This window comes from Helianthus annuus, chromosome 12, assembly GCF_002127325.2.
Source record: "Helianthus annuus cultivar XRQ/B chromosome 12, HanXRQr2.0-SUNRISE, whole genome shotgun sequence".
Lineage (NCBI taxonomy): Eukaryota > Viridiplantae > Streptophyta > Magnoliopsida > Asterales > Asteraceae > Helianthus > Helianthus annuus.
The window spans coordinates 22,557,864-22,570,312 of NC_035444.2; the positions used below are offsets into that span (position 1 = coordinate 22,557,864).

The 12,449-nt window shown below is 34.3% G+C and overlaps 1 protein-coding gene across 5 annotated transcripts; it reads right to left on the reverse strand.

Moving 5' to 3' along the window:
- Nucleotides 1-1,755: 1,755 nt before the first annotated feature.
- On the reverse strand, nucleotides 1,756-8,331 carry LOC110894368 (putative RNA polymerase II subunit B1 CTD phosphatase RPAP2 homolog). 5 transcript variants are annotated; one of them, XM_022141587.2, is made up of 6 exons: nucleotides 7,561-8,331; nucleotides 4,307-4,741; nucleotides 2,966-3,078; nucleotides 2,613-2,870; nucleotides 2,047-2,199; nucleotides 1,756-1,975 (listed from the first exon to the last, which is right to left on the reverse strand). In XM_022141587.2, the coding sequence occupies exons 1-6, from the start codon at nucleotides 8,105-8,107 to the stop codon at nucleotides 1,877-1,879; spliced, it is 1,605 nt and encodes a 534-aa protein (XP_021997279.1). In that variant the 5' UTR covers nucleotides 8,108-8,331; the 3' UTR covers nucleotides 1,756-1,876. The 5 variants fall into 5 exon arrangements, with proteins under 5 accessions (XP_021997279.1, XP_021997278.1, XP_035836734.1 ...); XM_022141586.2 differs by having other exon boundaries at nucleotides 2,966-3,102; XM_035980841.1 differs by having other exon boundaries at nucleotides 1,756-1,972; nucleotides 7,561-8,329.
- Nucleotides 8,332-12,449: the final 4,118 nt, after the last annotated feature.

Below are 12,449 nucleotides of genomic sequence, written 5' to 3' on the forward strand. Positions count from 1 at the left end.
TTAAAAAAATATATAATATTTACTCATAACAACATTTAAATATAAATACAAATTAAAGAAACACTAATAAAATATAATCGATTACAAATATAAATATACTTTAGTCTCAAAATATTTCTCCTGAACCATTAAACTTTACGAGCATATAAGTGATGACAACGTACCTGCCATTTACATGTGCTCAATTTTTTTAGAAATTTTAAAAGCTAAACATTAATTACTGTATGTGTTTTATTATATATTTACTTTTAGTCATTTAGATTTTAAAATCTTAATATCAGATTATCAAAGAATTTCATAACTAATACAATTAAACTTCCTAAAAGAATGATGATAAACGTAGATTAGGTTATTCCATTTATATCTTAAATCAAACAGATTATATGTTTATTTAAAAATAAAATTCGGATAAAGAGGAGTTTGATAAATCAAATTGGGATAGATAGAAAAATACATGGTTTTAAAGATATAATATTTTTATTATTTAGTATATAAAATTACATTTATTCAACTCGTACAATACATATAGTTTATATATGTATAACTTTTTAATATATAAAATTACATTTATTCAACCCGTGTAATACACAGGGTTATAACCTAGTCTACTATTATAAAAGAAATAAAGTTTTGAACACGTGTCATTCATTGAAGCCATGTATTTTTATTGATAATTAATTAATATAAATTAAAAGATAATTATACAATTAAATTTAATATAAATTTAAACAATTCATATAGGAGATAATATACATATAATATTTTAAAATAGAGTAAATTACAAAAATCGTCCTTTATGTATGTCACTTATTGCAAACTGTGTCTTTTGTCTTCAATAATTACAGAAAACGTACTCGATGTTTGCAAACCCTTGCAAGTTATGTACTTTAGCCCTAACTCAGTTAATTTAAATGATTTATTTATTTTATTAAACTAAAATAGTTAAGGGTAGAAGCTATTTCAAAAATGTTTAAAAGGTGTTTATTGGTTCTATACTTATATTTTCGTGTTCAATTCTCAACTCAAATACGATAATCACTATGTTTACGTGACATTTATAAGAACAATCACCGCAATCACCCCATCCATCGTATATCGAGTATATCCGTTATTTTTTTAAGATATAATTTTTTATTAGATTCATTCAACCCGTGTAATAAACGAGGTTTTTTAAAGATATAACATTTTTTCTTTTTTACTATACAAAATTACATTTATGCAACTCGTGTAATACCCGGGGTTTAAAAATATAACTTTTTTCATTATGTGATATATAAAATTAGATTATCTCAATACATATAGTACATAGGATTTATAAAGATATAACTTTTTATTGTTTGATATATAAAATTACATGTGTTCAACCCGTATAACACAGCCTCCCGCTTTAGTCTCCCTAACGGTCGAACTTAGTCTCGCTCCACAGTTCGACGAGGTTCTTAAAAATGTAACTTTTTTATTATTTAATATATAAAATTAAATTTACTCAACCCGTACAATACACGGGATTCTTAAAGATATAACTTTTTTTTATTATTTAATATATAAAATTACATTTATTCAACCAATGTAATAAACGAGATTTTTAAATATATACTGTTTTTTTATTTGGTATATAAAATTGCATTTATTCAACCGTGTAATAAACGAGATTTTTAAAGATATAATTTTTTATTATTTGGTATATAAAATTGCATTTATTCAACCTGTGTAATACACGGGGTTCTAACCTAGTTAATAAAACATATATTACAGTTTGAAACGAAAACTGGAAGGGCGAGTTGTAAGAAATTTTTCATTCATCCAGTAAACAGAAGACATGCAACTTGTTCGAAAACCAAAAATGAGTTCATATACAAACGAATGATCAAAGGATTTAGGCTCCACTCTGCATGCCGAACCGTCCCAATGGAAGTATCAAATCTTTCAACACCTCGTATTCCTCTCTACTTATTTGCCCATCTTCAAACACCTGCTTTAACCATACATATGTGTAAGTCGTATTATATACCAGAGAGAGAGATATAAATCAACGGATGGACCAACCTTGTTTAAGTAACTAGTCGTCAAGTGTGGGGCCAGAGCAGGGATACGAGACACAGAAAGAGCCTCGAGAAACAAAAGAAGAATCACATGCCATTGTTTCATTCTAAGAGCCGGAAGCGGATCAAGAAACGACATCGTCTCCAGTAGGCAACCCTGTTAATGTAGGTTTGATTTGAATTAGTAAAACATATAAACTAATGAGTAAAGTACACGGATAGTCTCTGTAGCTTTCCAAAATTTTAAATTTGGTCCACAACTTTCTAAAAGTACACGGATGGGTCCCTGTGGTTTACACTTTGTAACACATTTAGTCCCCAGCTAACAAATCTAAAGGTTTCAGGAGGTCCAAGTTAGGGACGAAATGCGTTACAAAGTGCAAACCACATGGACCATCCATGTACTTTTGGCAAAAGTTGGGTACTAAATGCGTTATAAAGTGTAAACCACCAGGACCATCCGTGTACTTTTGGAAAGCTAGGGACCAAATCCAAAATTTTGGAAAACCTCAGGGACTATCTGTGTACTTTACTCTAAACTAATTTAGGGATGGAGAAATGGAAACCAACCATCCCATATTCGATAGTGGAAACTGGAGTTGAAATTCTGAGATGCAGAACAAGTCCTGGCAAAGAACGAGCAAGACAAGCAGCCAGAGTTTGCTTGATCTCTGAAGACCGACCATCCGTTAATATGATCTTTTGTGGATACTCCCTCCCGTTAATTGATGCGTAATCAGAACTGTCTTCGCCTCCATATATGTAGGCCAAAGTAGATGAAGAAACCCACGCAAACATTGACATGAACATTGTTGCAAATGGTGACAGCTGAAAACAAAACACAAAACAAAAACTTACACACACACACACACACACATATATATATATATATATATAAATATATATCAAGTAAGCAAGCTTACATCCACAACAAACTCCTCTGGTGTAGTATCAAACCAAGAATCAGACTCAAAAAAGTCAGACTCTACAATGCCGGTTTTATTTGGCCACTTTATTTGGGCTGGCTCTGGAATAACTGCACCAGGTAGCATTCCAGTGTCTGAAACTGCATTTTATGAATCAACTCGAGATACAGAATAATGGATTAGGGTCAAATACAAAGGATCCTAATTGTAAGAAGTGTAAGAAGGATTTATAGAGTGACAAGTGTCCAATAACCTAAAAAAACCCACTACACAAAAAAAAACAAAAAAAAAACCTTGAACATCCACCACCACCAAAAACCTAACCCCCCCCCCCAATCACCCACCCCCAAAAAAAAAAATTTTTTTTTTTTTTTTTTGCCGAGGGGGTGGGGGTTTAGGTTTTTGGGTGGTGGTGGGGGTGGGGGTGGGTGTTTAGTTTTTTTTAGATTTTTTTTTAGGTTTTTGGGGGTGGGGTGGGGGGGGGGGTGTTAGGTTTCTGGGTGGTGGTGGGGTGGGGTGGGGGTGGGTGTTTAGGTTTTTGGTGGTGATGTAGTGGGTTTAGTTTTAGCTTATTGGACACTTGTAACTCTATAAATCCTTCTTACACCTCTTACAATTAGAAGCCTTTGTAGAATAACTTGACCCACAGAATAATATACAAGAATATGAATGAACTTTTTGCCACCTAATCTAGTAAGAAGGCAATTAAAAAGGGGTGTGCACGGTTCGGTTTTATGGCAAAACCGAAACCGTAACCGAAATGTTCGGTTATCGGTTATTGAAAACCGTTCGGTTTTGGTTTTTTCGGTTTTAGCAACGGTTCGGTTTTTACGGTTTTTGGAACAAAATTACATAAGATTCAAAAGTAAAATGTATAATCCAAGATTTAATAATCTTTCTTAGATGTTTACATTTAAGTTATTATGTTTAACATTTTTAGTTAATATTGTTCACATAAATCTTAACCTTCTAATCTATTTTTATGTTTCTCCAAAGTTTTTATTAACACATTTTCTTTTATAATACTTTGAAAATCATTTAATTCATGTTAAATTTTGTTATTTCTTATAGGCAATGGATAAATCATTTCAAAGATTAATATACATGTTAATGTTTTTATTATAATTACTTAACATTCAACCATAAAACTACTAATTCTTAAATCAATATATAAAAAACATTAAAAAAATATGATTTTTTAGGTTATTCAGTTTGATTCGGTTTTCATAAAATGCAAAAGCGTAACCGAGCCATAAATTTCGGTTCGGTTTTTTTCCAGTTTCAGTAAAATAGGTTTTCTGCTCACCCCTACAAACGAGCACCAAAAGTGCAACATACCAGGAACTACATCCCCAGAAGCAACATGTTGTGCTTCGGCTTGAGCACAGACCTCTACGGCTGCAAGTTGGTCCTCTGAAATGCCAAAACCGTTGTCTTTTTCCTTTTCCTTTTCCTTTTCGGAGACTTGTTTATCGTCATCGGCCCAAGTGACGTTTCTTCTGACTGAACGAGGTTTTGATTTCAGACAAGATTTCAGCTCACTGCTACCGCTGGGCTGATCAACCGCTTCGCCACTTGGCTCGCCGATTTTACTTACTTCTTCATTGTTGAATTGGGTATGCTTCTTGTTTTCTTTTGTTTGGCCACTAGGGTTTTTCGATATGCTATATTCGTCCCCTTGTATGATTATGCTACTCATGAAATTTAACTCGTCGAACATGCTCTCAATTTCTTTTCCATCCCTTTTCGGCTTGCCAACTTTTACTTTAGACCCTGAAACCCACAAATATAAACACTCATTATACCACAATATCAACATCAATAAGTTAATAAAATACGACCTTAATTATATGATAGTTTGATTTTGATAATGAATACCCAATAAAACCAAAACGTATATAGAACATATGAATATAAAAGAACTTGATAAAGCTTCTATTTGAGACGTAACTCTAATAACGGTTTACTTTCCTTAAAGTATATGAGACCCACATTTACAATGACCCTTGAAACCTATGTAGCACGGGGACTCTATTTATGTGGCCGTACCCGTATCGGGTACTTGTCGGGGACGGAAACACCATGGGTACTCGTCGGGGACGTTTCCTAAATGTTTCCAATGTCGGGGACGTATCTTGTAGAAGTATCCAGCCCGTTTCTATTTAATTTTAGGGTTTTAACCCTTTCAAATTCCACAACCGTCCATTAAATAAATTGACCTATCATATTCGGCTTCTCTAATCTCTAAACTCTCAAGTCTCATCATCTCTAATTCTCTATCGATTGCTGATCTCTCACTAGATGAACCGGAATTTGAAAATGATTTGATTATTGATAATTAACTACCTTTGGAAGATGTAGTATTTTTGGAATTTGTTTAATATATTTTTATTTTTATTAAATTTTTTATTGCCGTACCCGTATCTTGAAATCTTGAGTTTTGCCGTTCCTCGTTCCCGTATCGTTCCCGTACCCCGATCCCGTACCCGTTCCAGTGCTACTTAGCTTGAAACATGTTCTTGTATGACCTATAATCACCCTCTATATATACATTCTTTTTACGGACATACAAACTAACGTACATGATTACTTTGATGACTTCTATGTGTAAATATATGCATACACACACACATATATATCCTTTATGTTGTTACCAGGATTAACCTGCCCTTGACTGAGGGTGATGCTTTTCACTAATCATACCTTCAAAACCGAAAAAGAACTAACTTTCATCTTTATTTACCAATACTTGTTGGATATATATATGGGGAAAGTGAATATGGGGCTTTAGGCATGTAAGGTTAGATGCGAAACCCTCAAAACTACGTAGTTTTGTTAAAATCAAACTAAAAATAATCTATATTTTTTATTTGGAAAACTAACATCTATCTCCATGAATAATCTATATTTTTTATTTGAGTCTGTTTAATTGTTCTTATTTAAACTGCCAGCAATTTAACTGATTGATCCATCATAGAGGCAAGCTCGATCTTATTGAAATTGCTTGCAAATTGCAATTACTTGGTTGAGGTCAACCCGACAAGACTATGATCAAACATGTCATACCATAGTGAACTAAAATTAAACAGGTCAAACATAAGGAACGAAAATTAGACAGACCAAACATAGTGAATTAAAAAGAAACGGGTCAAAGATATAATGACTTAACATATAACATGTCCAAATAAAGTGAATAAATATTATACAGGTCAAATATAGAAAATAAAAATGAAATAGGTCAAACGGGTAATACTAGTTCTCCAAGGGGTCATCTTTTCACCTTAACTTAATGGACATTTAGTGGAGTAAAGTATGTGTTTTTACATCTTTTAAATGGCTACATTTATTTGTTGTAAGCCGCTTCAGTTAAATGGATTTCACACCTTAACTAAAGGGTCTTGTTTTACTTAAATTTATTTAAAATTTTCTTATAATCATCTCTACTAATTAAGAAAAGACCCACTCAGCTAAATCAGCTGCACACATGGTGTCTATATCTAAAGTGGAAATATGATGAAACGGGTCAATATACTAAATTCTTCGTCATTTGAGTAACTGGCTATAAAAATGATACATACGTTTTTATTTATGTTATGAATTGAGTATTAACAGTTGTCTCAATCTCTCTAAATTTCATCAGTTCCTCTCTGATATCATAATCTTGTAGAGAGAGTAGAGACCAAATAATCAGTTACTCAATTAGCAAAATTAACAAATGACAAAGTATAAACAGCATCAGAAGATATACTTGAACTAGTTATCCATAACAGAGACACATAATATATCTGTCTATGTAGTTAATATCCCGATATATCAACCGATATATCAGTGATATATCGGTTATCGGTCCCTTGCCGAGATAGCGGTACAAAATATTGGTCAAAATATTGGTACCGATGATATCAGCGATATTGTCCGATATTTGACCGATATTTGATCGATAAATCACTGATTTTCCTGATATCAGTACCATTCTTATTTCTACTGTTCATTTTTCTTCTTATTGCTGCTATTAGTGTTTTAAGTCTTAATTGTTAGTTGTTACTGTTAAATGTTAGTGTTTTTAGTCTTAGTCAGTTCTTACTTGTTACAATTGTTAGTGTTAAATTGCTATATATATAAATTTAGCATGATATTAAAATTACCGATATCCCACTGCGATAACCAATATCTCAAATATCGGTCCTTGACCGATATCCGATGTTTTACCGCATTAACTACTTAGATATCTGTGTTTTTTTCGGTAAAAACTTGGAGAGGCATAAAGCAGGTCTTTAACAGACATAAGTGAAGCAAATGTATACGTAGAAAAAAAGTGTATTAAAAATATACTTTAGGAACTTACCAAACAAGAATACTGTGAAAATGTATAATATGGAGGGATAACACATCATATAAAGTATAGCCAAACAGGCAAGCAAAAACATGCACAGACCTCCAAACAAACAAGAAAGCTAAACTCCTAAGGCAAGAATCTAACACAAAATGGCACTAACCTCCTAAAAGCCCTTAACCATAACAAAAGACATATTTAACATAAACATGTGAAATACAATACAATAATACTACAAAGGGTGGGGTGAACTTGTTACCTGGTCTGTTTTTGGGAACATAACCCTCAACCGCATTCGAGGGGCCAACCCATTCCTCCATCGACACAACGCCACCACTCCGATCATCCTTCTCCTTAATCGACAACTTACTCAACCCAAAATCACTCGAATTCTCTTCACCCTTCAACTCAAACATCCTCATAACCCTATCAATCTTCCCACTATCAAAATCCAATGACCTTTCCTCCTGCAAACTCTCCGAATACGTCCGGCTTTCAACTAGGCATTTCGTCGAACAGTACATGCGCGTTTCCAAAAGATCATAAACCTTGTGCTCCTTCAAAGAAACTTTGTATCTACCCTTTTTTGCAGGCTCTGTAGAAGCCAATGAGTTGTGGCAAAGCGGGTACCCGCACGTTTGAGCTATCGATCTTTCGGTTACAATGTCATGGTAATCTGGCTTGGATAACAAGGAACCGGCTAACAACAGCTGGGTTTCGGATTGTACGCCTTCTAGTAGACATAATTGAAGCTTGTATATCACATCTTTCAAAGCTAATGGTGATGTTGATGATGTATTTGCCATTGGTCAACAGTTTTAGGGGTTTTCTAGGTTATGAATTCAATACAGGCGTACAGTCGAAATCGTTAATGGTTAATGACTACAAGATTCATTTGAATTTGGTGATTTAGAACAGTCTTCAATGGTGTAAGAACAATCGTTGGTTGTTGATTTAGCAGATGAAACCCTAAAATAAACAACGAGTGGAGAAGATGATTTAAGAACAACCTGTGCTCCTTTTTATTCATGGCCCATTATTAACCCACTTAGAAATAATACTTGACCCAAGAGAGTCCAGCCACTTCAAAATAACCCAATTTTAAGTAGACGTGCAAAAAAAAACTGATTTTATATCCGATCTGTTATTAACCGTAACTGAAACCGGTTACTAAGGGTGAGCAGGGTGGGTCGGTAAACACGGTACCGGTAAACACGTCGGTACCGTGCGGTAACACCTTCGACGTACCGTGTTTACCGACTGGTAATAAAGTGAGGGAGGGAAGAGGGGGGGGGGATGGGTGTGTGGTGGGGTCCATTCCTTCTCAACCAATCACACGTTTTTCTTTTTTTTAAATAGTTCACCTAAATCCCATTAGGTGAATTGACGTGGCACTGTTTGATTGGTTGAATGGGGAGTTTACCTATTTCAAATAGGTAACCACTCCCTTCACCCTAATTGATACAGAAGAAACTGGTTTAGGTTGGAAAAAACCGTAGATTAAGGACCAATTATGAAATCTAGAGTGAGGACCGGTTATTAACTGGGTTTTTTTTTTTTTTTTTTTGTTAACCAGTTAATGCATTTTTTAAGTGTGATAATTTATTTTGTTTCTCATTACATTTCAAGCTCTCATCTTAACGTGTTCATTATAAGACAAATGTAGAACTCTTGTATTAATGTAGATTTTAAGAGAATGGTATAACTCTTATGTAAATTTTAAGAGAAAGACATAAATGTTATGGAAAAGAGGTTGTATTCGATGTTAAAATTTTCTTTTAGCTAAAAATAATACTATTATATTATATTATATTTGAGAAGATATGTGAAAATACTGTTTTTTCTATTTTTAAATTCACATTTTTTTAGCTTTATAATGATGTTAAGGAAATGTTTACCAGAAATAGTATTGTATTAGATAAATCTTATCTAATTATTTTAAAGAAAAATCAACTTTTTAAAGGTGATTGATGCAACAAATCTCCATAGGATCAAACAAAATCTAAAAAGTAAAAGAAAATTTACTTTTTAAAGGTCATAGCTAATATACATTACTAGGAAATTTCATTAGGAAATTTCATGTGTATTTTCCTTCTGCAGGACAGCAGGAGTCGTGTTGCAATAAATGCATTTTCATCCATATAATCTTTAATTTTATGCAACAAAAATTCTGCATCTCTATTAGTTTTTTTTTTTTCAAAAACAAATTACAACTATATAAGAGCACGGGGTGTGGGATGTGGGGCGTGGGTTGGGGTGGCGGAATGCCCAAAACGCTGGCTAGACCACAGTCCACACTTGGCGTTGGCCATGGTGTGGCCCCGCTGACATGGGCGGATCTAATGTACAAAGAGGGGTAGCACGGGCTACCCCTCAACTTTGTCGATGGAGTGTAAAATTGGTACAAAAAAAATATTTTCTCTCCGTTTTATGTATCGGGATACCCCTGAGCAAATTTTAGGATACCTCTGTATCCAAAAAAAAGTTTTGGGATACCACTGAACTTGTCTTCTAGATCCGCCACTGCCCGCTGGTGTGGAGATTAAGCCTGGCGTGGGGCGAGGGGGGAGCAGTGTGACATGGCCGGCTTTGATTGGGGGTAGCCGTTTGGGGTAGCCGTTAGGGGTGGCGGTTAGATATGGTAACTCAAATTAAAAAAAAAAAATACATTTTTTTACCTTTAAATACTCACCCAAACCAAAAATTACATTTTTTTCCCATTCTTTTTCCACCAAACCTAAACCAAAAAGTCAAAAATGGTGCATTGGACCGAAGAAAAGGAAATAGCACTAGTTACATCGTTTGTAGACGCACAACGTACCCTACAACGCTGTCAAACCGGGTATTGGGGGCGAGCGTTCCAACAATACCAATAATAACACGTTGCGAACACGCGTCACAACTTAAACGCGTGTCAACACAAATAGCGTGAGCTCAAACCGAGGTTGGATTGATTTAAAGTTTGCTTCGACTGTGTCCCTGTGGGCGACTTGACCTACGACGATCGAGTGGAGATCGCAAAGGTCGAGTACAAGCATGACGGGAATACGGAGTTTAAGTGGGTTCCCCACTTTAATATTTACCGTACTTCGTATTTTTTTTTAGGATTTAATAAGTTGATTTTTTTTATTTTTTAGGACTTAATAAGTAGGTTTTGTTTATTTTTGAGGATTTATTAAGTAGGTTTTTTTTTATACTTTAGGATTGTCTTTTATGTAACTTTTTTTTTAAATTAATATAAGTTGTGATCAACTTAAAAAAACACATGGCATCCCACGCCAGCTGATCACGCCTCTCCCACACCCTACTTTTTTAAGTGTGAACTAGTAAAACCCACAACTGCCACATATGAAGAAATGCCCCTAACCTAAATCACTCCACGCCCCACGATCTAATTGAGCTCCTGCCGGCTTATTAAATAAATTTTGTGCGTTGTCTTTATTACCATTGGTTTTCTGAACATAACAATTATATAATGCTTAACATGAGCAACACAATTTGACCACATTCATCTCTTTTACATCACCCACTATAAAAAAAAGATCCATCTTCTTCTTCAGATCCAAACCCATTTTGATTGTTGTTGCCTTTTTTTCTGATCTAGATCTACATCATATGTAGATCAAGATCATGTTTTCCACTAACAGAGTGAAGCACTTGCAGATTCATATCCAATACATATCATTAGCAACTAATGGATTTGCAGGCAAGAATCCCATAGCAAAAGGTGGATTTGGAGAGGTGTATGAAGCCGTATCTGAAGATCGCGGTCGCATCGCGTTAAAGCGGATGGATCGTGGGCAAGGGCAAGGAGACCATGAATTCAAGACAGAGATTGCTTTGCTTTCAATATATAAACATGAAAACATAGTCTCTCTTCTTGGATTAACTGTCAAAGATGCTAACAAGATACTTGTTTATAAGTATGAAAGCAACGGAAGTCTCGACAAACATCTAAATAGCGTAGATCTAACCGACTTCAGATCTGTCTAGATGTTGCTCGTGGGTTAAGTTACCTTCATGAAAGCTCAAACATTCTTTTGGATGCAAACTGGAAAGCTAAAGTTTCTGATCTCGAGTTGTCAAGAGATTAATTGATCCAGACAAAACGACTTGAATACCGGTTATCTCACACAAAAATCTGATGTTTATTGTTATTAAAGTACTCGAGTTGTCAAGAGATTAATTGATCCAGACAAAACGACTTGAATACCGGTTATCTCACATAAAAATCTGATGTTTATTGTTATTAAAGTACTCGAGTTGTCAAGAGATTAATTGATCCAGACAAAACGACTTGAATACCGGTTATCTCACACAAAAATCTGATGTTTATTGTTATTAGAGTATATATACGTGCAGTTACATTATCATTATGATATTACAGATTCAGTTTCACCACAAAGATACATACATGTTTTCTGTTTTACACATTTATGGTATCAGAGCCAATGACTTAGATCTAGTTTCTATACTTTTTTTGTTTTCTTTTTTTAATCCTATTTTCTGAAATCTGTTAGAGATGACAACAACAACAACGACAACAACAAACACAAGTAAAAAAAAATGAGAATCGTAATGATTGAAATCAGATGTATAATCTGACAAACATTATATGTTTTGTAACTATCAAACACAAGTAACAACAACAAACACAAGTAAAAAAATGAGAATGGCGTTACTTTAAATTGTAAGAGCAAAAAAGGCTGGTTTATTTTCATCTAAAGTTCTGATAGAATATAAATTCTCCTTGCCCTTATTCATTGATAACATCCCTATAAATACATGAGACTCTCCACTATTTTGGGAAGAGATAACACTAAATTAATTACAAGATATATCTCTATATTTACAACATAACAGAATAATCTATTACACCCCCGCAGTCGAAGCAAGAGGAGGCCGAATGCTGAGACTGGATCTGAAATCATCAAATAATACCCGAGGGAGACCTTTGGTGAATATGTCTGCTATCTGGGAACGAGAAGGAATGTGAAGAACCCGAACTGTGCCACGTTGTACCAAGTCACGAACAAAATGAATATCTAATTCAATGTGTTTGGTACGTTGATGTTGAACAGGATTCCCGGAGAGATAGACAGCACTAATATTATCACAATAAACAATGCTTGCAGTCCGTAAGGGCCG